The sequence below is a fragment of the Globicephala melas genome, chromosome 9 (genome assembly GCF_963455315.2).
Source record: "Globicephala melas chromosome 9, mGloMel1.2, whole genome shotgun sequence".
Taxonomy (NCBI): Eukaryota; Metazoa; Chordata; class Mammalia; order Artiodactyla; family Delphinidae; genus Globicephala; species Globicephala melas.
The window spans coordinates 10,818,352-10,845,441 of record NC_083322.1 but is presented as its reverse complement, the minus strand read 5'-3'; the positions used below and the strand labels follow the sequence as shown (position 1 = coordinate 10,845,441).

Below are 27,090 nucleotides of genomic sequence, written 5' to 3'. Positions count from 1 at the left end.
GTAAGACAGCCATGAAATTTGCCACAGTGACTGACTCTTCCTTTCATGAACGATATCTCTGTAGTATGCAATGCTGTTCGATAGCATTTTACCCACGGTAGAACTTCTTGCAAAATTGGAGTCAGTCCTCGCAAACCCTTTCTTCAGTAAACTCTGTCTTAATTTCTGTGGTATTGCTCATTCCTCAATCCTTATCTTAAGCAATCCTTTGACCCTTTGCTCTCTGAGCATGCTTTCTCTGTCTCATATCTTTGTATTTCTTTCTCTCCAGTGTCCGGAGGAAGTTAGCATAGGTTCTATTTTTGTCCTGTAGTGTTCTCCAAATCTTATAAACTTAGGCAGAAAAGGAATTTATTGAAAAAGATATGAGTAGTTCATAGCTTCAGGGCTGGGGTGAGGCTGAAATGTCATACATGGAAAAATGACTCAGCAGAAGTCAAGTTCCCACCCAAAGAAGAGTCTGGAATGGGTATCACCATGGGCACCTTGACACTAGGGAGGTCAGTGCTGTGAATTATTTATTCAGTCTTTCTTGCATCTTTGAGACTCTCCTTTAAGACTCAAAGTCCTCTGTAGAAGCACCTTAATGACGTGGTCTTGATACGTCCTCACACTCCAGCCACTGACGGGTAGAGGCAGGAATAGCTGGTTTCTAGGTTCTGATAGTGAGAAGTAGAGCCCTCCTTCCACCAAAATCCACACAGTAAGCGTTCTTCCAAAAGAGGAAGGTATCTGGACATTGACTATATAAAGAAACTTGCCCTCTGAGTGTTATTATCTGCCTGTATTTTATTAGGAAATTCAGATTCATCCTAGATCTGTAACTCTAGCCCTGACCTTTTCCTCCTTTTGAATCCTGTCTTTATGGTTGCATTCAGAGCCTTCCTTTTGGGTGCTCCGTGGTCCTCCAAACTTATAAAGACTGACCACACCATCTTTCTCGCCTTCCCGTACTATGTATTCCTTCAAGAAGCACTTGGGAAACCAGTTAAAAATGCAGATTTCCTTGATTCACTTCCCCTCCCCCACAATTCTGATTTTGTGCTTCTGGGCCAAGGAGTCTTCCGGTTTTAGCAGGTGGCCCAGGTGATTTTGCTCCTTGTAATGGCTCTTCTCTTTGAGAAACAGGGTTCTCATCAGTTACAAACTCTGGCCAACGTTTTTCTCTGCCATCTCTCTCAAATCTTTCTTTTCCTCAAAGCGATGTGCCTTCGCTCTTGTGAACAGTATTTTCAAGGCCACGTTTTTACCTTATTGGCTTTGTTATGCATGTGTCTCACCATCGCTGGTGTAGACCTTCTTGTAGGCATCTCTGCGGTGGTCACATCAGGCAGGTAAAGGGAAACTGTCTTCTGTCTTCCACTGCCCCTGGAGATGCGGCTGTACTTCCAGAAATGGGGTTGTGTGTGGTTGCTCTGGGTGATACAGTAGTAGCTACTCAGCAACCCCACAGGCTTTCACCAAGGCCCGCCCGCACAGTCATGCCCCGGAGTCAGATGAGTGGTCAAGGTGACCTTCTGACTCCCGCTAGGGAGATGTTCTACAAACTGCGTGCTGAACGTGACCTGCAGTGAACATTACTCCCTTGTGTGGGGACATTAGGTCAGGGCCTTAGGAGTTCCTTGAGACGTCCTCCTTTTCAAACTTCACACTGTATTCAAAGCTTTGTTTTGTTCCATGACGCTATTCATAGGAAATAATTGTGAGAATTTTTCTGGTTTGCCCTGCCCTGCCACCAATAGTACTGCTTTACTTCCTCTCTTTCCGGTCCGTAAGGGGTTAGAATAAGGAGGCTGCCTCCCCCTGCATGGACAGTTTTTTATTAAGAGCATTCAACAATGTTCGTTTATCTTGTACTTTATATATTGATGTGGTTTTATGTCTTTTCTCACCTTGACATATTTTTGGTAGATTTTCATTTAAAAGTTGAAGAGGGAGGTCTCCTTTCCTTGATTCTTTGACCTCTGAGCCGGAGGATGGTTGTAGTAAATCATTAGAGGCAAAGAGGTGAGAAAGTACCATTTATTCTGGGCGCAAGCTACATCGTGCATTTGACCTTAGACTTAGAATAATGCTAAACACCAGGAGAGAAGCATCGTGGTCTCCCTTCCTGACCGGGAGTAAGGAACGAGCATCATCTTGTGCAGCCGGTGAGAACCCGCACGGCACACTCTCCCTTGTTTCTGTACGTTACGAGAACACCACGCCTCCAGAGAGGCCGCCTGCCGATGCAGGGGACGCGGGTTCGTGCCCCAGTCCGGGAAGAGCCCACGTGCCGCAGAGCAGCTGGGCCCGTGAGCCATGGCCGCTGAGCCTGTGTGTCCGGAGCCTGTGCTCCGCAACGGGAGAGGCCACAACAGTGAGAGGCCCGCGTACCGCAAAAAAAAATAATAAAACAAAACACTATGCCTCCTGATCCAATCGGGAGACTAGTAGTGCAGCCAAGAGCTGAGTGCACAGGCTGAGTAAATACCGAAACTTACCTTGAGTGTTTCCAGTTTACTTCACGATTGTGGCGGGCATACGGATGGAGCTTCACACATTCTGGTGTGTAAGAAAGAGCGCACTTCTTACGTTCTCTCAGTCATTCTCCTTTTGATGCTAAACATCTGTCTCTCTAGGCTGCCAAGAAATTCAACCTGTCATTCCACAGGCTCCTCCCGGGTTCTGGGCCTGGTACAGTGGGCACCGCCTGGCTTTCTGTCATCCGTCCCTCTAGGTCATCAGTGGGGCATCTCTTGTCCTTGTCTACAACATCCCCTCAGGCCCGAGCGCTCCCCGTGGGGGGTAGGGAAGCTTTGGCAGAGTGGGTCAGGGCTCCTGTCTCTGTAGAGGCAGCATACTGTCCTCTCTGAGGCCTCGCTTCTTCCTCCTCCCATGGTCCACCACTCAGCCCAGGGACAGCCCTTTCTGTCACAGATGAAGGGCCTTCCTCTTGTCTGCTTCTCCAACACACTCCACCGCCCCCCTCAAACCTTGTTTTTTGTTTGTTTTGGCCACACCAGGGCTTGCGGGATCTTAGTTCCCTGACCAGGGATTGAACCTGGGACACGGCAGTGAAAGCACTGAGTTTTAACCACTGGATGGCCAGGGAACTCCCTCAAAACTTGTTCTTTTTTTTTTAGAAGGACATCAGCTCAGCTTTCATTAATTAATTGGCTGTGTTGGGTCTTCGTTTCTGTGCGAGGGCTTTCTCTAGTTGCGGCGAGCGGGGGCCACTCTTCATCGCGGTGCACGGGCCTCTCACTGCTGCGGCCTCTCTTGTTGTGGAGCACAGGCTCCAGACGCGCAGGCTCAATAGTTGTGGCTCACGGGCCCAGCCGCCCCACGGCATGTGGGATCTTCCCGAACCAGGGCTCAAACCCGTGTCCCCTGCATTGGCAGACAGATTCTCAACCACTGTGCCACCAGAGAAGCCCCAAAACTTGTTCTTAAACTGAACTGTTAGCAACCAAAATTTTACTTTTCCTTTCCTTGAGAACAGGGAGGACAGAGGCTCAGAAAGTGAGGGGAAATTTTGCTTCCCATCCTTCTAGTGTAGCAAAAAATATAGAGGGAAGTCTGGGATTAGAAGTCTCCTCTGCTGGCACCAGCAATCTGTTAGTTCCTACTGTGTGTAGCGTTCAGTACCCTTCCTTCTTCTCACGAACTGGCTCTGGCTCTTTCTGAGTTGCTCTGCTGAGCACTGAAGGCGTGTTGAGTACTTGCCAACATCAGGCAGGGTTCTGTGGTGCAGCCAACCAAAACCCATTCTTGCCATAAGCAAAAAGGGTCTGGAGGCATCAGGAAAGCTCCCCACCCCAAGAAAAGAAAGAAAGAAATGATGTGCAGTTAGGCAGATAAGTGCGTGGTAAGAATCAATGGTAAGAGGAGATTGAAGAAACAAGGAGGGGCCAAGCACTGGAGAAGGAGAGAGGAAACGCAAATGACTAATGTAGTCTCTGCCCAGGAAGGACTTTACAGCTTGGTGGGGAAGTGGACTGCCTGCGCAGAATGTGAGAAAATGACTGAAGGGAGGCAGGGCTTAGCCACAGCCCTGCTTGGAAGCAGCCAGCCTCAGTGTTCCCAGAAGGAAAGCTGGTCTTGAGCGCCGTGTAGCTTCTAAGGGTTAACGCTTTGAAGTGGCAGAGTTGATGATCAGGTCCTTCTGGACGAGGGCCAAGAGAACAGGCTGTCTTGCGCTATGACTAGAGCATCCCCAGTGGAGAGGCCACTGTAAAATCCTCTTCCTGCAGCCTTGCTTTGTCAGTGGGAAAATGTCATGCCTGACTTCGGAAGGAACCGTCAGAAACCATGTCATTTACGTTGTTGATATTGAACATCTTGCAGAGAAGGCCATTTCCATGGGGCCCAGCCCAAGTGAACAGACACAAGCATGTCCATGTGCCATGCTACTTACTTTTTGTTGATCCAGGGCAGTTATATTGACACACGTTTTAGTTACTGGAAACTAAAGGAAATTCTCCAGTAGGTACATTTCAGAATTGAACAGGTAAGTAAGATGCACGTGCCGTTAGTCAATGGTACGTTTGGATGCCTGGAAAAGTATTCTGAAATAGTTTGGTGGCCTTAGGGGAATAAACTTAATATATAACTACATGAATATAATAACTGTGTCTGTGGCATGTATGAGTCCCGTCTCTCTGCAAATAGGATTATTCATTAATCAAATAAGCCTCTAGCACCAAAGTCAATGTCCTCTAGGGTTCTTTCCAGCTCTGAGCTTGTGCGAGTGTATACCTAGCTCTGCAGAACAATTTTTTTTTTTTTTTTTTTTTTTGTGGTACGCGGGCCTCTCGCTGGTGTGGCCTCTCCCGTTGCGGAGCACAGGCTCCGGACGCGCAGGCTCAGCGGCCATGGCTCACGGGCCCAGCCGCTCCGCGGCATGTGGGATCTTCCCGGACCGGGGCACGAACCCGTGTCCCCTGCATCGGCAGGCAGACTCTCAACCCCTGCGCCACCAGGAGGCCAGAATTATTAGGGTCCTTGCTGCCAGATGGAGCTGGAGTAGAATCCTAACAAGTCCAGCCCAGGTGTGAAAACTCCTAGAAACCACCCGCTTGTAGAACAGATCACAAGGAGCACATCCGACCAGGAAAGAATCCCCATTTCCCTCTATCAGACGATAGCCCTGTAGGCAAAGAACATGTATGTAAAGGTAAAACAGAAAGTCAGGCGAGGTCAGTTTTAACGATGCCAGGTACCTGATAGATGTTCCTTAAGTCGACTTCTTCCAGTGTCTGAAAGGAGCACACAGCCAAGGGAGAATAATCCATCTGCCTTTGGGCTCTGGAACCATCAAGGACATAAGAAACATCTTGACATTGTGGAATGATGAATGTAAGAATATATCGCATCAAATTTATACCCCTTCCCAAATTTCTTTGGCTTCATTTTCCCAGGTCGCTGGCTGCTTGGTTCATGAGAACCACAGTCCCCTCGCTAACACCACTGTCCACCTCGTTCTCCCCCAAGGTGAAGGCTGAGTTCTATGGGACTCGTCAAGTCAGGCATGGGCACCAATGCGGCCCTCATCCTGGGAGAGGCCAAGGCAGACTTCAGTGAAGTACCTGGGATCCAGCTTCCCTGGCAGCTGCCCGGAAAGCCCGGTGACAGATCTAGTGGAAGTGCTAGGGGTAGGGACTGGGCTGTAGGACATAGCTTGTGCAAAAGCCTTGAGACAGCAGAGAGAGTTCAGAGAACTGGAAGGTGGCAGGGTGGCTGGGGTGCGGCGAGCAGACAGCAGCGGAAAGCAGAGGACAGACGACACAGGGCCTGGCAGGATGACCTGGGACCATCGCCTGAGGGCAGCGGTAAGCCATGCGTAGAAGAGTTACACCAGCAGGGTTGCCTTTTAAGAAGATCACTCTGGCTGCAGTGTAGAGATATGACTGGAGGAAGACAGAACTTGGGAAAGAGAGACAAGTGAGGAGGTGTTTGGTGGAACAGAGGCTGGCGCTGACAGTGGCACCAGGTGGTGGCAGATGACCTGCAGGCAGGTGACCAGAGATCTGCTTCTGGCTCTGCCTCTATAGCTCTGGGTGAGTTATTTCAGCCTCCTGATGCTTCATGTTCTCATCTGTGTGCTGGAGTTCCAACTACCTGATTCCTAGTCTTACCCTGAAATGAAATAAGGTCACATGAGCATACTTGCTAAATGACAGATGCTTCAGAAGTCCAATTTGGGTGTGAGGTATGAAGAAGGAGTGACCTCTCATGATTAGCCCAGCTGTCCTGCCAGTTCAGCACGGTCACTACAACATCCTTCCCAGTGGAAGCCCCCGCTTTCCTCATGTTGAATAACACAGGTGACTTCCCTGGACCTGTGGAGGCTCATCTTTAAATATGATCTCCACTGGGTTAAGGATGGAAGCAGAGCTATTTCTGGTAATAGACATGTCAACACCAAATGGCTGGCAGACCACTTGAAACAGCAACGTGGAGATGCACCAGCTCGTATTTGCTGCACGCTGTGCAGGGCATGACTTAAGACACAGGCCAGTGAACATTGCCATTAACAATCCTGGAGTGATGCTGTGTTCCTACAGTAAAAACAGGTGATGGATTTGAAATGCAATTTGAACTTAGTCATTTGGGTGAGGTTATTTCATAGTTGACTAATTTAGCAAACCATTTTTAAGGGTGCTAATTAAACATTGCCCAAGGTTATCAATTTGCTGCCAGAACTGCAAAAAAAAAAAAAAAAAAGGGCATGGAAGGGTTTCAGTCCAGCTAATTACTGAATAAAGCATAAGACTTGATTACCACTTCAGGGGAATTTTTAAAATGACGATAATTTTATTTGGAGCATGTCTTTTTATTTAGAGGAGGAGGAGTTATCTATCGAAAGACTAAAATGACATATAGTGGCTTATTTTGTTCATCATTAATTACATCTAGTGTCATCAGGGCAAACTCTCTTTTACATACTGGACTGAGGAACCTTGGGGTTCTGTTTCCTAGTCTCTTGATTGTCTGGGACGGCACTGAAGCCTGAAAGCACATGGTTGTCATGTCTATTTCAGTCATCAGAGTCTGATGGTTTCGATAGAGCATTTAACATGCCGTGAGAGTGGCTGGTGCAATTCTTCTTGATGCTTTTCCACTTTCTTTTGAAGATTATATGGAGTAGTTGTCTCCAGAAAATCTGCAGAATTAGAATGTAAGCTTCGAGGGGACAGGCACCATGCTTGTCTTATTCCGTGCTCAATTTCCAGTGCATGGCATGCAGCAGATTCTCAATAAGCACTTGTTAAATATAGGAATCCGCTATGGGCCAGGTGTTGCTCTAGGGGCTTGGGATGTATCAGTAAATAAAGCAAAGATCTCTGCCCTTTTGGAGATTGCATTCTAGCGGGAAGAAGAGATAACATAATAAATAAGTAAATTATGTGGCATGCTAGAAAGTGATAAATTCTTTGGAGAAAAGTTAAAGCAAAGTAAGGGAATTGAAAGTACCAGAGTTGGGGTGATGTGGAGTTGGGTAGTCGGGCCTGTTTCTTTATTAAAAAGCATGCTCCAGGTAGACCTTGTTGAGCAGATGAGATTTGAGAAATGATTTGAAAATGGCAAGGGCAGTAGCCTAGTGGATTCTGGGGAGAAGCGTTCCAAACAGAACAGCTAGAGCAAACACCCTAAGGAAGGAGTAGGAGTGGGTGTATTTCAGGAATAGCAAGGAGGCTCATGAAGCTTGAACAGAATGAGCAGGGGGCTTATAAGGTTTTCCTAAGCCACAGCAGGGTTTTGAGTAGAGAAATGCCATGATTAGACATGGCAGCTGTGCTGAGACTAGTCGGGGAGGGGGAGAGAGAAAGTAGAAATAGGGACCATTGGGGGGTGATTGCAGTGATTCAGATGAGAGATAATAGTGGCTCGGACCAGGGTAATAGTGGCAAGGGAGGGTGAGAAGTGGCCAGATTCTAAATGCATTTTGAAAGAGCTAGAAATTGTGAGAGAATGAGGGGACAAAATGACTCAAGGATCTGGGCTTGAACAACTGGAAGGATGGGATTGCTGTCATTGAGATGGGAAGGTAGTATGTGGAGCAGGCTTTTGAGAGAACAGCACAGGTTCAGTGGTGGATATGTTGAGTGTGAAAAGTCTTTTAGATATTGGAGTGGGGATGTTGGGTAGACAATTCGATATGTGAGTTTCCATGCAGATGTTGTCTGAAGTCATAAGTACTAGATGAGATCACTAAGAGTGAGCAGACATGGTGGAAAAGCAAATAGGGAGTAATGTCTTTGATCCTGTGTATTCCTGTGGTGCTGATCGTAACTTCTCCTTTTTTATTTCTGATTTTATTGATTTGGCCCCTCTCTTTTTTTCCCCTGATGAGTCTGGTTAAAGGTTTATCAATTTTGTTTATATTTTCAAAGAATTGGTTTTTAGTTTTATTGCTTTCTATTATTTTAAGTCTCTATTTCATTTATTTCTGTTCTGACTTTATTATTTCTTTTCTTCTGCTAACTTTGGGTCTTGTTTGTTCTTCTAGTTCCTTTAAGTGTAAGGTTAGGTTTTTATTTGATATTTTTCTTGTTTCCTGAGGTAAGCTTGTATCACCAAAAGTTTTCCTCTTAGAACTGCTTTTGCTACAGTCCATAGATTTTGGATTGTTGTGTTTTTGTTTTCATTTGTCACCAGGAATTTTTTATTTCCTCTTTGATTTCTTCAGTGACCCATCTGTTGCTTAGTAGCATGTTGTTTATCTTCCACTTGTTTGTGGTTTTTGCTATTTTTTTTTCTTGTAGTTGATTTCTAGTCTGATAGCATTGTGGTCAGAAAACATGCTTGATATGATTTCAGTCTTCTTGAATGTACTGAGACTTGTCTTGTGGCCTAGCATGTGATCTATCCTGGAGAACAGTTTGTGTGCACTTGAAAAGAATGTGCATTCTGGTGCTTTTGGGTGGAATGTCCCATATCTATTGTCCATCTCCTCTAATGTGTCATATAATGCCAGTGTTTCCTTATTGATTTTCTGGGTGATCTGTCCATTGATGTAGGTGGGGTGTTAATATTGTGCTACTGTCAATTTCTCTCTTTATAACTGTTAATATTTGCTTTATGTATTTAGGTGCTCATATATTGGGTGCATATATATTTAAAATTGTTATATCTTCTTGGATTGATCCCTTTATCATTTTCAAAAATCCTTCTTTGTCTCTTGTTACAGTCTTTGGTTTAAAGTCTATTTTGTCTGATATAAGTATTGCTATTCCAGCTTTCTTTTCATGTCTATATTCATGGAATATCTTTTTCCAACCTCTTACTTTCAGTCTCTGTGTGTCTTTAGATCTGAAATGAGTCTCTTATAGATAGCATATATATGGGTCTTATTTTTGTATCCATTCAGGCCTCTGTATCTTTTGATTGCAGCATTGAGTTTACTTAAAGTAATTATTGATAGGTATGTACTTGCCATTTTGTTAATTGTTTTGGTGGTGTTTTTGTGGCTCTGTTTTATTCCTTTTTTCTTCTTTTGCTCTTTTGTGATATGACTGTTTTTAGTATTATGTTCAGATTCCTTTCTCTTTCGTGTGTGTATCTATTATAGATTTTTGGTTTGTGGTTACCATGCTACTTATTTTCTTAAGAAATATGGAAAAAGACAGAAGTAGAGAGAAGAAAAAGTTACCTACAGTTTCATTATTCAAAGCTAACCATGGTAAAAATTTAAATATTTCTCTTCCAGTATTGTCTAATATTTACATAAATTGTGATCAAAACATTTATACGCATTGTGTCCTTTTTGCTCTTGACATTAACCTATTACTAAAAAATTCGCACAAATGTCTTTTTTTTTTTAACTGGATACATAAACATCCGTCTTTTACTGCTATGTTAACCGTTGTGTTAATATTTGAAGGTAATGCTCACTAGCATTACAAATGGATTAGAAAGGGAAGCAAACGTGCCTCTTTTTCCTCTCTTCTTTTTTCCCCATCTCCTTCATCCAAGGGGAATGTCCCATTTTTCCTGTATTTTTTCAGTCTTTCTTTGTCTCCATCCCCATGAATCTTTCCTTTTTTCCTTCTCTCTCTTCCCCATTTCTCTTTCTCCTGTTCCTCTCTCTCTCATCCCATTCATTTCATGATAATGTATGCCTGTGATGGCATCATTGTACTCGTGTCTGCCATGCAGTAGGCACTCAAATTTGTGTTTAAGGACAGCAATGTGTCAATTTGGAATATCCCATTTAACTGGATTTTCTGCTTTATTGAAAGTTAACTCATTGTTATAATGAAATGGCACAGGGTTAGTCTCCTGCCTGGGACTTTGGAACTCTGGTTGAACCAGGGAAACTCATTTTTATCTACATTCTTTCATCTGCATTCTTATAGAGGTCAAACCCTTCACCAGCCATAAGTTTCCAACCTAGAAACCTGACTAGCAGATGCAATAGCAGTAAATTTTCAATGAGCCCATAAAAATACATTTGTAGGACTTCCCTATTGGCGCAGTGGTTAAGAATCTGCCTGCCAATGCAGGGAACATGGGTTCGAGCCCTGGTCCGCAAAGATCCCACATGCCACGGAGCAACTAAGCCCATGAGCCACAACTACTAAGCCTACAGTCTAGAGTCTGCGAGCCACAACTACTGAGCCCACATGCCACAACTACTGAAGCCTGTGTGCCTAGAGCCCATGCTCCACAACAAAAGAAGCCACCGCAATGAGAAGCCCGTGCATCGCAACAAAGAGTAGCCCCTGCTCGCTGCAACTAGAGAAAGCCCACATGCAGCAATGAAGACCCAATGCAGCCAAAAATAAATTAATTTAAAAAAATACACTTGTAAAAAATACAAAGTTAAAATTGCTTATGATGCTTTTAGCTAAGCAGCACACATGTAGAAAGCAGCATATTCTTGCCCTCAATTTTCATATAGGTATAAAATCTTGGATTCCTGGGGAGTTATTCAACATAGAATCTTGGAAATTAATTTAGAGGCCAGATCCCACAACTGTTAGTCCGGCCTTGCATTGTCCTCCAGGGAGCTTGTGGCATCACGAGGGAGTGAGTCCATGCTGTGACTTCTGAAGGGCAGAATTGTTAGGGGATTCCTTTTTACGTTAAGATGAAATGTGCCTCCTTGAAATCTACAGAGGGTCCTGTATGTGGAATGTGTTGAGTAGGCAAGAATACGAGTAAGTGGAAACTTAAGTAACTCGGGGCTCCTGTAACTCCTAATTCTTTGTAGTCAATCCATTCATCCTATCTTCTTGAATCTGATTTTTGTGCTGTGGAGCTTCAGCTCCTATAAATTATACATCTACCCAAGAGAGAGGTGAAAAAGTCTTAGGGCAACTTGTGCAAAGCTATTTGTTCCTGAATATAGGAATAAATCACCATAGCATCTATGTGACTAACACCATGTATATATTTATATGAATACACAATTACTAGCAACATCTAATCTAGAGAAGAAATTATGAAAATGATTTGCATAGCCGTGTCTTATAATTCAGAGTAAATTTTTCTTTTTGTGGAAAACTTACTGTCTTCCTAAAAAATCTCTATCCTGCTTCCATTTGACCTTGAAAAGAATATATTGACTTCCTCACGATTTAATATGTGACTTTTTCTCATGAAACTCATTGTTGGTGCCACTGGCATACAGATATTCAAACTGACCATGTTGCTCAATTCCTTGCAATAGAATTGAATAAAAACTTGGATTAAAAGGTCAACTTTAAACTATGCATAATAGATTCACTGAGTAAAAGCTATCCCAACAACTTTCTGCACCGTTTCTCCCCATCTCATTATTCATGTAGGCTTCCCTGAATTTAAAGGAGTGCAAATAAAAGAGAAGAATGTGTAGACAGACTGTTGGGGCCTAGAAAATTTTTTTCATGAGTAGAGAATGAAACATAGATTGAAAAGTATTCTTCTTAAATTAATGAAGTTGATATAGTCAAGAGAGAATTGATGGACAATTAACATTTCTGATAGGACAAAAAGGTAAAACCTCTCTATTGTAAAAAATCTCTTATTCTATGGCGTTCATATATTTGGTCCCATGGCCATAGTATTGAAAGCCTATTTTTGAGATGATTATTTTTAATAACCGATTCTATAATCAATACTAAAATTATTGGGGTTACCCAGCAGGGAGTGTTGGGACAAAGCATGGGGATTTCTAAAAGGTCCAGGTGAGCAGAATGTCTTAATATTACATAGAATGCTTGTTCGTGCATTCTACATTTTCTGAGTTACCACTTGTGTTAATAAAAGGAACATAAAGGCAAGCTGTTTTGATAAGATAGGGGTTTTTTGATAAAAAGCTAATTCTTTTGTGGCATTAATAATTTTTTACAAGTTAGTTAACAGTGCTATTTATTTATTTTAACATCATTATTGGAGTATAATTGCTTTACAATGGTGTGTTAGTTTCTGCTTTATAACAAAGTGAATCAGTTATACATCTACATATGTTCCCGTATCTCTTCCCTCTTGCGTATCCCTCCCTCCCACCCTCCCTATCCCACCCCTGTAGGTGGTCACAAAGCACTGAGCTGATCTCCCTGTGCTATGCGGCTGCTTCCCACTAGCTATCTGTTTTACGTTTGGTAGTATATATATGTCCATGCCACTCTCTCACTTTGTCCCAGCTTACCCTTCCCCCTCCCCATATCCTCAAGTCCATTCTCTAGTAGGTATGTGTCTTTATTCCGTCTTGTCCCTAGGTTTTTCATGAACTTTTTTTCCCCCTAGATTCCATATATATGTGTTAGAATACGGTATTTGTTTTTCTCTTTCTGACTTACTTCACTCTGTATGACAGACTCTAGGTCCATCAACCTCACTGCAAATAACTCAGTTTCGTTTCTTTTTATGGCTAATATTCCATTGTATATATGTGCCACATCTTCTTTATCCATTCATCTGTTTATGGACACTTAGGGTGCTTCCATGTCCTGGCTATTGTAAATAGAGCTGCAATGAACATTTTGGTACATGACTTGTTTTGAATTATGGTGTTCTCAGGGTATATGCCCAGTAGTTGGATTGCTGGGTCATATGGAAGTTCTATTTTTAGTTTTTTAAGGAACCACCATACTGTTCTCCATAGTGTTTGTATCAATTTACATTCCCACGAACAGTGCAAGACGGTTCCCTTTTCTCCACACCCTCTCCAGCATTTATTGTTTGTTGATTTTTTGATGATGGCGATTCTGACTGATGTGAGCTGATACCTCACTGTAGTTTGGATTTGCATTTCTCTAATGATTAATGTTGAGCATTCTTTCATGTGTTTGTTGGCAATCTGTATATCTTCTTTGGAGAAATGTCTGTTTACGTCTTCTGCCCATTTTTGGATTGGGTTGTTTGTTTTTTTGATACTGAGCTGCATGAGCTGCTTGTAAATTTTGGAGATTAATCCTTTGTTAGTTGCTTCATTTGCAAATACTTTCTCCCATTCTAAGGGTTGTCTTTTGGTCTTGTTTATGGCTTCCTTTGCTGTGCAAAAGCTTTTAAGTTTTATTAGGTCCCATTTGTTTAATTTTGTTTTCATTTCCATTTCTCTAGGAGGTGGGTCAAAAAGGAACTTGCTGTGATTTATGTCATAGAGTGTTCTGCCTATGTTTTCCTCTAAGAGTTTGATAGTGTCTGGCCTGACATTTAGGTCTTTAATCCATTTTGAGTTTATTTTTCTGTATGGTGTCAGGGAGTGTTCTAATTTCATACTTTTACATGTAGCTATCCAGTTTTCCCAGCACCACTTATTGAAGAGGCTGTCTTTTCTCCACTGTATATTCTTGCCTCCTTTATCAAAGATAAGGTGACCATATGTACATGGGTTTATCTCTGGGCTTTCTATCCAGTTCCATTGATCTATATTTCTATTTTTGTGCCAGTACCATACTGTCTTGATTACTGTAGCTTTGTAGTATAGTCTGAAGTCAGGGAGCCTGATTCCTCCAGCTCCATTTTTCTTTCTCAAGATTGCTTTGGCTATTCAGGGTCTTTTGCGTTTCCATACAAATTGTGAAATTTTTATTCTAGTTCTGTGAAAAATGCCAGTGGTAGTTTGATAGGGACTGCATTGAATCTGTAGATTGCTTTGGGTAGTATAGTCATTTTCACAATGTTGATTCTTCCAATCCAAGAACATGGCATATCTCTCCATCTATTTGTTTCATCTTCTGTTTCTTTCATCAGTATCTTATAATTTTCTGCATACAGGTCTTTTATCTCCTTAGGTAGGTTTATTCCTAGATATTTTATTCTTTTTGTTGCAATGGTAAATGGGAGTGTTTTCTTAATTTCACTTTCAGATTGTTCATCATTAGTGTATAGGAATGCTGGACATTTCTGTGCATTAATTTTGTATTCTGCTACTTTACCAAATTCATTGATTAGCTCTAGTAGTTTTCTGGTAGCATCTTTAGGATTCTCTATGTATAGTATCATGTCATCTGCAAACAGTGACAGCTTTACTTCTTCTTTTCCAATTTGGATTCCTTTTATTTCTCTTTCTTCTCTGATTGCTGTGGCTAAAACTTCCAAAACTATGTTGAATAATAGTGGTGAGAGTGGGAAACCTTGTCTTGTTCCTGATCTTAGTGGAAATGGTTTCAGTTTTTCACCATTGAGAACGATGTTGGCTGTGGGTTTGTCATATATGGCCTTTATTATGTTAAGGAAAGTTCCCTCTATGCTTACTTTCTGCAGCGTTATTATCATAAATGGATGTTGAATCTTGTCAAAAGCTTTCTCTGCATCGATTGAAATGATCATATGGTTTTTCTCCTTCAATTTGTTAATATGGTGTATCATATTGATGATTTGCATACATTGAAGAATCCTTATATTCCTGGGATAAACCCCACTTAATCATGGTGTATGATCCTTTTAATGTGCTGTTGGATTCTGTTTGCTAGTATTTTGTTGAGGATTTTTGCATCTATGTTCATCAGCGATATTGGCCTATAGTTTTCTTTCTTTGTGACATCTTTGTCTGGTTTTGGTGTCAGGGCGATGGTGGCCTCATAGAATGAGTTTGGGAGTGTTCCTCACCCTGCTATATTTTGGATGAGTTTGAGAAGGATGGGTGTTAGCTCTTCTCTAAATGTTTGATAGAATTAGCCTGTGAAGCCATCTGGTCCTGGGCTTTTGTTTGTTGGAAGGTTTTTAATCCCAGTTTCAATTTCAGTGCTCGTGATTGGTCTCTTTATATTTTCTATTTGTTCCTGGTTCAGTCTCGGAAGGTTGTGCATTTTAAGAATTTGTCCATTTTTCTCCAGGTTGTCCATTTTATTGGCATAGAGTTGCTTGTAGTAATCTCTCATCATCCTTTGTATTTCTGCAGTGTCAGTTGTTACTTCCCCTTTTTCATTTCTAATTCTATTGATTTGAGTCTTCTCCCTTTTTTTCTGGATGAGTCTGGCTAATGGTTTATCAATTTTGTTTATCTTCTCAAAGAACCAGCTTTTAGTTTTATTGATCTTTGCTATCGTTTCCTTCATTTCTTTTTCATTTATTTCTGATCTGATCTTTATGATTTCTTTCCTTCTGCTAACTTCGGGGTTTTTTGGTTCTTCTTTCTCTAATTGCTTTAGGTGTAAGGTTAGGTTGTTCATTTGAGATGTTTCTTGTTTCTTAAGGTAGGATTGTATTGCTATAAACTTTTCTCTTAGAACTGCTTTTGCTGCATCCCAAAGGTTTTGGGTCGTCTTGTTTTCATTGTCATTTGTTTCTAGGTATTTTCTGATTTCCTCTTTGATTTCTTCAGTGATCTGTTGGTTATTAAGTAGTGTATTGTTTAGCCTCCATATGCTTGTATTTTTTACAGATTTTTTCCTGTAATTGATATCTAGTCTCATAGCGTTGTGGTCGGAAAAGGTACTTAATACAATTTCAATTTTCTTAAATTTACCAAGGCTTGATTTGTGACCCAAGATATGATCTATCCTGCAGAATGTTCCATGAGCACTTGAGAAGAAAGTGTATTCTGTTGTTTTTGGATGGAATGTCCTATAAATATCAATTAAGTCCATCTTGTTTAATGTATCATTTAAAGCTTGTGTTTCCTTATTTATTTTCATTTTGGATATCTGTCCATTAGTGAAAGTGGGGTGTTGAAGTCCCCTACTATGATTGTGTTACTACCGTCGATTTCCCCTTTTATGGCTGTTAGTATTTGCCTTATGTATTGAGGTGCTCCTATGTTGGGTGCATAAATATTTACAATTGTTACATCTTCTTCTTGGATCGATTCCTTGATCATTATGTAGTGTCCTTTGTCTCTTGTAATAGTCTTTATTTTAAAGTCTATTTTGTCCTATATAAGAATTGCTACTCCAGCTTTCTTTTGGTTTCCCTTTGCATGGAATATCTTTTTCCATCCCCTCACTTTCAGTCTGTATGTGTCCCTACGTGTGCAGTGGGTCTCTTGTAGACAGCATATATAGGGGTCTTGTTTTTGGACCCATTCAGCCAGTCTATGTCTTTTGGTTGGAGCATTTAATCCATTTACATTTAAGGTAATTATCGATATGTATGTTCCTCTTCCCATTTTCTTAATTGTTTAGGGTATGTTGTTGTAGGTCTTTTCCTTCTCTTGTGTTTCTTGTCTAGAGAAGTTCTTTAGCATTTGTTGTAAAGCTGGTTTGGTGGTGCTGAATTGTCTTAGCTTTTGCTTGTCTGTAAAGGTTTTAATTTCCCCATCAAATCTGAATAAGATCTTTGCTGGGTAGAGTAATCATGGTTGTAGGTTTTTCTCTTTCATCACTTTAAATATGTCCTGCCACTCCCTTCTGCCTTGCAGAGTTTCTGCTGAAAGATCAGCTGTTAACCTTATGGGGATTCCCTTGTGTGTTATTTGTTGTTTTTCCCTTGCTGCTTTTAATATTTTTTCTTTGTATTTAATTTTTGATAGTTTGATTAATATGTGTCTTGGCATGTTTCTCCTTGGATTTATCTTGTATGGGACTCTCTGTGCTTCCTGGACTTGATTAACTATTTCCTATCCCATATTAGGGAAGTTTTCAACTATAATCTCTTCAAATATTTTCTCAGTCCCTTTCTTTTTCTCTTCTTCTTCTGGGACCCCTATAATTCGAATGTTCGTGCGTTTAATGTTGTCCCAGAGGTCTCTGAGACTGTCCTCAGTTCTTTTCATTCTTTTTTCTTTATTCTGCTCTGCAGTAGTTATTTCCACTATTTTATCTTCCAGGTCACTTATCAACTCTTCTGCCTCAGTTATTCTGCTATTGATCCCATCTAAAGTATTTTTAATTTCATTTATTGTGTTGTTCATCATTGTTTGTTGGCTCTTTAGTTCTTCTAAGTCCTTGTTAAGTGTTTCTTGTATTTTCTCTATTTCCAAGATTTTGGATCATCTTTACTATCATTATTCTGAATTCTTTTTCAGGTAGACTGCCTATTTCCTCTCCATTTGTTAGGTCAGGTGGGTTTTTGCTTTGCTCCTTCATCTGCTGTGTGTTTTTCTGTCTTCTCATTTTGCTTATCTTAACTGTGTTTGGGGCCTCCTTTTTTCAGGCTGCAGGTTTGTAGTTCCCATTGTTTTTGGTGGCTGTCCCCAGTGGCTAAGGTTGGTTCAGTGGGTTGTGTAGGCTTCCTGGTGGAGGGTACTAGTGCCTGTGTTCTGGTGGATGAGGCTGGATATTGTCTTTCTGGTGGGCAGGTCCATGTCTGATGGTGTGTTTTGGGGTGTCTGTGACCTTATATTGATTTTAGGCCGCCTCTCTGCTAATGGATGGGGTTGTGTTCCTGTTTTGCTAGTTGTTTGGCAGAGGGTGTCCAGCACTGTAGCTTGCTGGTCGTTGAGTGGAGCTGGGTCTTGGCATTGAGATGGAGATCTCTGGGAGATTTTCGCCATTTGATATTACATGGATCTGGGAGGTCTCTTGTGGACCAGTGTCCTGAAGTTGGCTCTCCCACATCAGAGGCACAGCCCGGACGCCTGGCTGGAGCACCAAGAGCCTTTCATGCACATGGCTCAGAATAAAAGGGAGAAATAATAGAAATAAATAAATAAAATAAAGTAAAATAAAATAAAATAAAGTTATTAAAATAAAAAATAATTATGAAGAAAAAAATTTTTTAAAGTAAAAAAAAACCAAACCAAAACGGACGGACAGAACCCTAGGACAAATTGTAAAAGCAAAGCTATACAGACAAAATCACACACAGAAGCATACACATACACACTCACAAAAAGAGAAAAAGGGAAAAAATATGCATATATCTTTGCTCCAAAAGTCCACCTCCTCAATTTTGGGATGATTCGTTGTCTATTCATGTATTCCACAGATGCAGGGTACGTCAAGTTGATTGTGGAGATTTAATCCGCTGCTCCTGAGGCTGCTGGGAGAGATTTCCCTTTCTCTTCTTTGTTCGCTCAGCTCCCGGGGTTCAGCTTTGGATTTGGCCCTGCCTCTGCGTGTAGGTCGTCTGAGGGCGTCTGTTCTTCGCTCAGACAGGACGGGGTTAAAGGAGCAGCTGATTCGTGGGCTCTGGTTCACTCAGGCTGGGGGGAGGGAGAGGCATGGAGTGCGTGCGGGGTGAGCCTGCGGCGGCAGAGGGCGGCATGACGTTGCACCAGCCTGAGGTGCGCCGTGCGTTCTCCCGGGGAAGTTGTCTCTGGATCCCGGGACCCTGGCAGTGGCGGGCTGCACAGGCTCCTGGAAGGGGGGTGTGGCTAGTGACCTGTGCTCGCACACAGGCTTCTTGGTGGCGGCAGCAGCAGCCTTAGCGTCTCATGCCCGTCTCTGGGGTCCGTGCTGTTAGCCGCGGCTCGCGCCCGTCTCTGGAGCTCCTTTAAGCGGCGCTCTTAATCCCCTCCCCTCATGCACCAGGAAACAAAGAGGGAAGAAAACGTCTCTTGACTCTTCGGCAGGTCCAGACTTTTCCCCTGACTCCCTTCCGGCTAGCCGTGGCGCACTAGCCCCCTTCAGGCTGTGTTCACACCGCCAACCCCAGTCCTCTCCCAGCGCTCCGACCGATGCCCGAGTCTCAGCTCCCAGCCCCTGACCCCCCTGGCAGGGGAGCAGACAAGCCTCTCGGGCTGGTGAGTGCTGGTCGGCACCGATCCTCTGTGTGGGAATCTCCCCGCTTTGCCTCCTGCACCCCTGTTGCTGTGCTCTCCTCCGCGGCCCCGAAGCTCCCCACTCTGCCACCCACAGTCTCCGCCCGTGAAGGGGCTTCTAGTGTGTGGAAACCTTTCCTCCTTCACAGCTCCCTCCCACTGGTGCAGGTCCCGTCCCTATCCTTTTGTCACTGTTTATTCTTTTTTCTTTTGCCCTACCCAGGTACGTGGGGAGTTTCTTGCCCTTTGGGAGGTCTGAGGTCTTCTGCCAGTGTTCAGTAGGTGTTCTGTAGTTGTTGTTCCACGTGTAGATGCATTTCTGATGTATCTGTGGGGAGGAAGGCGATCTCCGCGTCTTACTCTTGTGCCATCTTGAAGCTCCCCAATCAACAGTGCTATTTATTAATGGAGAACGCTGAATCAAAGTCACAAATAATGAGATTTTGTGTGGGTAATGCTGTTAGAGATAACATGCCTTTTTTTTTTATGGTTTTAGACTCCCCAGGATAATTTCATATCCATGTTAAAGGTTTAATTTGTGGAACAAGTAGATGTAGACACAAGCAAAGGAAATAGCAGAATTGCATGCCATGGTCTCGAAGTATTTGAAAATAACATATATTCTTATCTGTAGTCTATTTCAACAAATGACAGCCAAGGGCATTCCTTGAACCATCGAAGTTAGAAATAGCTGCAGCTACACGATTCCCAACTCTGAAAAATTTCTTTGTTACCTCTTGTTTTTCCTTTTTTTTCCTGGCAGTTCAGGCCAATTGCAAGTGCTCTTCACATTTATTTTGACCTTGATTCTTCTTTTTAAAAAAATAAATTTATTTATTTATTTATGGCTGAGTTGGGTCTTTGTTGCTGCATGTGGGCTTTCTCTAGTTGCGGTGAGCAGGGGCTACTCTTTGTTGTGGTGTGCGGCTTCTCATTGCAGTGGCTTCTCTTGTTGCGAAGCACAGACTCTAGGCACGCAGGCTTCAGTAGTTGCAGCATGCGGGCTCATTAGTTGTGGCACGCTGGCCCTAGAGTGTGCAGGCTTCAGTAATTGTGGCACGTGGGCTCAGTAGTTGTGGCACGCGGGCTTAGTTACTCTGCAGCATGTGGGATCTTCCCAGACCAGGGATCGAACCCGTGTCCCCTGCATTGGCAGGCGGATTCTTAACCACTGCCCCACCAGGGAAGTCCCTGATCTTGATTATTTTAACCAGTTTCCCAAACCTTCATCATAATTTGCCCATGGCTCTCATTTTCCCTTCTCTGTCCATATCAAGCAACTTCAAATTCCTTGATCTTTTGATTTCCTTTGTGTTACTGGCTGTATTTTGTCTTGGATGATGTCTTTAAGCCCAGCTTTGGCACTGTGAACATTATTTCCTTCTTCAGATATGTGAGAGAGCAAGTTTATAACCAGGTCTGCCCAGTCTAGAATTAGGCACTTATCTTTAGGACTGAGGAAACCGTTCAAGCGAAACTTTAGCATCTAATTAAATTTTGGATAGTTAGGGATCAAAGAAGGAAAAGAATGACAGTTTTTAGGGGCTAGGGAAGTCATGCAGTATGTTCCTGGCGCCTGGGTCCAAGTGGGGAGGTTAGTTAAGGCACCACACAAATATTTTTTGCACCCCTGCTGCAGGAAAGGCCCTATTCTAAGACAGAAGATATAGCAGATAACAAGGAACACAGAGTCCAAACGCAAACTCTCAAGGACTTTATATTCCAGCAGAGGATCCACAGTGTTAAGCAACAAAGCACAGACTTAATTATGCCATTCAGGTGGGCGTCTGCTCAGTTCCTGCAGAATTGTATACTCCTAACTTCCCATGTTTATTGTTCAGAAACATAACTGGCTATTAAATATTCACTAGTCTTTAGGGCTTAAAGGTATGTTTAAAAGAAATAAATAATTAAGCTATGATTTATAATCTTAGTCTTATCCATTCCTTTTACAGTGAGTTAAAAACCCTTTTCAACCTTTGGACGAACACCGTATTATAATGTGAGATTTCTTGGTTCTCAGGGACTAACTATAGGTCTATTAGGAAAAATTTCTTATTTCTTAGCAATGGATAATCTCAGCTCCTTGCTGATGTTTTTCAAGTTGTTTGCAGAGATGGCCTTAGGTTTTCTTTTTTGTTTGCTATGTACTGTACAAAGCCCTTGCTTTCAGTGGTAGAATTAAGTACATAGGGAACAAGTCCTTGAATCTGTTTACTTATCCACTACCTGTGACGAAGAATGGTGTTGCCATGACCTCTCTCCCAGGTTGTAACTGTAGCTGTTGTGTGCACAGTGCTGAGATCGCAGATTAGCTCTGAGCCGCCGGGGGTGCCAGGGCAATGCAGAATAACTGATCGTGGCTGCGTGCAGAATTGTTCTGAAATGACGCTCAGACCGGGGCTCATCAGAAAAGAAAACTATGATTGATAAGTGGAATCTGCTGTGGGCAAGGAAGGGCGAACGTGTACTGTATGAGCCAGGAATTTTCCATTCCATATATATTGACACCCTGGGAATGGCTTGACCTTGTGGCTTCAGGTTTAATCTTCCCCGGGTATGGGGATCATTTATTCTATTTTGAGTAGAATGCTTTAGACACCATTTAGATAATCTAGCTCTCCTGCCCATTCCTAATGAAGTTAAATTGATTTTCTTATTCCCCAATAGGATCTCATTCAGCCTGCTGTCATTGGTGGCTTATTCCTCTTAGCCCACATCTGAGAATAAAAACTATCATTAAGTGGTGAAGATACAGTGGTAAACTATACTCACACTGTCCTAAACTTAGGAAAGACACGTATGCCTAATGCAGAACCCTTACACACACACACACACACTCACACACACGCACAGTTTAAAAAATCCCTTTATGCATTTTACTTTACCCTTTTCTGTTTTTTTTTTCAATCTAGAATAGACTCCTGGGTGTTTTTCAATTTAGAGTAAAATTATTAGCATACACTGTGTGTGTGTGTGTGTGTGCGCGTGTAGAATAGATTACAAGACAGATTGTATTTCTTGTGGGTCATGGTCAATATAGTTTGAAAGTCACAATTCAGACCATACTCCTTTTATAATCCCAGAGCCTTAGGGGAGAGAAGAATAGTTTCTTGCCGCTTATGGACTGCACGTATAGCATCAGTCTCAGTCACACCAAATCCACGTGCTGCTTTACTTTGGTTGTTCAAGTAAAGCTTTGGAGGCATGAATTTGGGGCAGGAGTAGTAAGCAAGGTCCGCTTAAAATGCTTTCCACACATACGGAAGCACAACACGAAACCCTGAGCAGTTACCTTTATGAAGGTCCAGGCTGTCATGGCCCCCTTCTCCATGCTCTGACTGACCCCTGAACTAGTGAAACGGCCCTAGGTCCCATCCCAAGTGAAAACTGCTCTATGTCTGCTTAGCAAAAATTAAGGAACGAAGATGTATTATTCTGCCCGACCTGTGTCTGGGAGCGTGGTCCACCTCCAATTCCTCGGACAGCACACGAAACTTACTACATTTCATAGTCACTTGTGACTCTGACCAGGGTTTCCATAGCTGCAGCCATTTCCCAGCTGCCTGAAGAGTGATCACAGCTTATCTTCACTACTCAGTGACTTAGGCAGCCAGATGCCATTTTGGGGTGACCATCACTAGATTCATAAAAGCTATAAATCCGACGCATGAAGAGGAGAGACAGACCGCGGTCAAAAGGGCCAAGGAGCACAGGCCACTTTCCCGGCAGAGCCCAGCTTCCAGTTTCTCTTCTGGCTGCAAGTGGGAGGTCAGGATCCAGACTGAACATGGGGGCGGCAAGAGGGGCTGCCTGGGGAGGCCCAGAAGGTTCACTGGGGGCCCCTGAGGTCCATCGTCAGACTCCTTGTGTTAGTATAAAAGTAAATGGTTCCTTGTTTGAATGATGTGGTGAGGAAACACAAAAAGAGGATTCCCTGGTGGCGCAGTGGTTGAGCGTCCGCCTGCCGATGCAGGGGACACGGGTTCGTGCCCCCGTCCGGGAGGATCCCACATGCCGCGGAGCGGCTGGGCCCGTGAGCCATGGCCGCTGAGCCTGCGTGTCCGGAGCTTGTGCTCCGCAACGGGAGAGGCCACAACAGTGAGAGGCCCGCGTACCGCAAAAAAGAAAAAAAAAAAAAGAGGAAAATTGCACTTAGGTAGTTTTAAGGGCTAGAAAGGGGTCAAATACCTAGTTCTTCAGTAGCCTGGCAGGATTGGGAGAGGAGCCCTATACTTGAGGGGAAGGGCTTCCACGGGCCTCCAGTGGGTGGTCTGGGATGAATCTCAGTGCTTTTGTTCCCCCCTCACCTTCAGCAAACTATATTCTTCTTGTCAAGTATCTGCTTATTAACACTGGTAAAATTTTCAGGGTACATAGGGCACGACTCTTTTGCAGTAAAATCTTAAAACGGTGGACATATTTTCAGATTCCGTATGTTGTGAATACATTTTTAGTAATGAACAGGTAACAGCTGAGCCTGAAACTGTAAGTGAACCAGCACTCAGTATCAGGTACTGGGAGGGCCCTTTCCCAGTGTCCTTCCTCTTTCTAGCTTCTTCTGGCGCAGGCGCTGGCTGAGGCAGTGGCTTGGAGGTCTTATGTTATATTTTCCCGTTGGAGGTTCTGAGTTAAATGGGCCAGCTTAGGAGCTAGTGCTTGACTGAGCTTTCTTCTAGCTATTTTTTAAAATTTATTTCATTTAAATTGAAGTATAGTTTATTTACAATGTTTCAGGTGTACAGCAAAGTGATCCAATTTTATATATATGTATCTATTCTTTTCCAGATTCTTTTCCATTATAGGTTATTACAAGATATTGACTATAGTTCCCTGTGCTATACAGTGGGTCCTTGTTGTTTACCTATTTTATATGTGGTAGTGTGCATCTGTTAACCCCAAATTCCCAATTTATCTCTCCCCCACCCCTTCCCCCTTGGTAACATAAGTTTGTCTCTAGCTCCTGCCTTCTTTACAGTTGTCTCTGCTGTGGGTGGGAGGAGACACTAGGGGGACAGAAGCTCTGGGCTCTGCATCTGTGCTAAGAGGCAGAAGGGCCTAGAACCGGGCCTTCCACTGTAGTACTGACTGTACGATGTGCGACTCTCACCTGTGCTCTGAGCCCTTCTCTTACTCTTCCCCAGGGTTCTTCCTCCACCAGTTTTCTTCACTTTCTCTACCACGGAAGCGCCTTCCCTCTGTTGGCTTTTTTCTCCAGCATGTAACCATCTTTGAAAGCAATCTACCTGTCCTTGCTTTCTAAGTCCGACAGGGTAAACAGGTGCCACCTATAATCCCTACTTTATAGATGGGGCAATGGGCCCAGAGAGATTAAGCGTAAACATGTGGCGCCTGTGCTCTAGAAAGTAACTTCCATGGAGGTTAGAGAAAGTGTTGGCAACACTGGTCGCCTCCCCAAGATCAGAGGCGTGAAGAACTATACCTATTAATCATCTTTTGAGCAAATTTTTTTTTTTGTACAGAAACACTGATTAGGAAAGACTGGTCATTATAAACTACAGTTGAGAAAATGGATTGTTTTCTTAAAAACTGACCACAGGCACATGGATAACTAAATATTTTTATTTGACATCTGGATTCAATTTCACATATATTTGCATAAATTATGAATAATTATCTCTAATGATTGACTAGGCACAACTGCATGCTAGTTCACCTGATCCCACTTTCACTCTCCACTTACAAGGCAACCGTCACTGTTGTAGCACCAGAAAGAAGAGAGCTGCTGGTCCCTTTCCTTACGGCAACACCGGCTTTGTGCTATGTAAAGCTGCTGGGCAGGTTCTACCTGTTTTAAATTTTAATAATCAGGCCAATCATTTTTAAATTTATTATGAAAAGATAATACCAAAAACCATTAAGGCCAGAATAAAATGCAGTTCTAGCATCCCAAGCTAGAAGGAATTATTTTTTCAGTGAGAGGGAATACATATAATACAGAAAGAGCTAATATTATTAGACAGAAGTAGCCTTTGGTGTTAAGCAATTAAGGATGAACAGGAGGAGGGTTATGTGCTGGACAGCACGGAGCCTCAACAGAGCCTTCTCAGGTTCAAACCTAAAAACAGTTTTCTAGGGCTTCCCTGGTGGCGCAGTGGTTGGGAGTCCGCCTGCCGATGCGGGGGAACGCGCGTTCGTGCCCCGGTCCGGGAGGATCCCACATGCCGCGGAGCAGCTGGGCCCGTGAGCCATGGCCGCTGAGCCTGCGCGTCCGGAGCCTATGCTCCGCAACGGGAGAGGCCACAGCAGTGAGAGGCCCGCGTACCGCAAAAATAAAAGCCAACAGTTTTCTAGGATACGTGGAACGATTAGTAACGTAAGAATGATCAGTCCTTAATTTTAGAGTGGAATAATCCACATTAGTTTTCCAACTGAGTGTAATTTACTTTCTTAAGAAATAATGATTTCCCCCCGTCACTGTACAATTGAGATCTGTCATTCATAATGTTTATGAATATAACATATTTAAACATATTTAAAACTAGCAGGCTTCTCAGGGACAGGTTTAGATTCCTGCCAACCAAGGTGAACTGTTCTTGTGGAGCATGAAGTTGTTGGCAAATGAGGTCAGAGGCACAGCTGCGGAGGTCAGTCATGGGTGTTTTTGATGGCCATGGTCCAGAGGAGGGGATGGTCTGTTTCCACAGTCACAACACCAGATCCATCGTAGGTATTGGAAGTGCTGACCAGTGTTCCGAAACTAATCCTATGATTTGCTGTAAGAAAATAAGAAAACAAGTTTGGTGAGAGCCAAGCTCCCTCCAGTGGAGAATGGCTTTGTCAAGAGTTACCAAAAAGCAATTAAGCACACACTTCGATAGATGATCTGTAAAATGCGGGATAGGTTAACTTAATACCTGCCCTGCAAACAGACTCTACCTTTTTTTTCTCCTGTGCTTATACAGTTAGGCCCCCACCAGCCATCTGCTTCATACCGAGGAGTGTACGTATGTCAATCCCAATCTCTGGCGGGGAATGGGGAGTTAGTGTTTAATGGGGGCAGTGTTTCAGTTTAGGAGAAAAATTCAGTAGCTGGATGAGGGTGAGAGTTGCACAACAGTATGAATGTACTTAGAGCCACTGAACTGTACAGTTAAATATGGTTAAAACAGTATGTTTTATGTGACTCTTACCACAATAAAAAAATTTTTTAAAAATGTGGGATAGGTGAAATGTATGATATGAGATTCTAAACCTGAAAGTTTCTATAGCTTGTTATAACCAGTCTTCCTGGAGTTGGTTATTGGTTATTTACCAGTTTGGGATATATGTCACTCTCAATACTAAATTTCATGAAATTTTTTTTTTTCCTTTACCAGTTGTAAAACCAAAACCCATTTCTGCAATAGGTTACTTCCTTGCCTGGGTGCAATTTTAATTTTTCTTGATGATTCCGAATTACCTTTTTTTTTTTTTTTTTTTGCGGTACTGGGGCCTCTCACTGTTGTGGCCTCTCCTGTTGCGGAGCACAGGCTCCGGACACGCAGGCTCAGCGGCCATGGCTCACAGGCCCAGCCGCTCTGCGGCATGTGGGATCCTCCCGGATCGGGGCACGAACCCGTGTCCCCTGCATCGGCAGGCGGACTCTCAACCACTGCGCCACCAGGGAAGCCCCAGAATTAACATTTTTATATTTGACTAAGCTCTATAAAAATACAGTTTTAGTTTTAATTATAAATGATATGGGGCAGAAAGCTAATTACTTAAAAATAAAAAGCATGGGATTTTGGTCATTTTTTCTCATAAAGAAAAGCCAAAGTGAACAAGGCTTGCTTTCTGTAAAATTAATCAGAACTGGGAGGTCAAAAAGCAGACTTCCAAATGTGTAATCTTGAGCGTGCCACTTAAACTCAGCATACAATGAGGGCACAAGATGAGATAATCCTTTAAATTACTTAATTATGAAAATAAAGGCTTTGGAGTTAAGGTGTATTATTAGAATTTATATATTTATAAATTACATAATTACATATAAATTACGTTTATATATATATATATTTCCTATCAAGTTC

General features: G+C 42.8%; 1 protein-coding gene across 6 annotated transcripts in view; it reads right to left on the bottom strand.

Moving 5' to 3' along the window:
- Window positions 1–27,090, bottom strand: part of TPK1 (thiamin pyrophosphokinase 1) — a 361,659-nt gene that overhangs the window by 1,626 nt on the left and 332,943 nt on the right. For 5 of the 6 annotated variants that reach the window (XM_060304968.1, XM_060304970.1, XM_060304967.1 and 2 more), the window contains one exon: window positions 24,631–25,794. In XM_060304968.1, the coding sequence (XP_060160951.1) occupies window positions 25,667–25,794 (128 nt within the window). In that variant the 3' untranslated portion in view covers window positions 24,631–25,666. Of the gene's footprint in view, window positions 1–5,204; window positions 5,290–24,630; window positions 25,795–27,090 lie in introns of those variants that run through there. The other variant, XM_060304971.1, reaches the window with a different exon arrangement.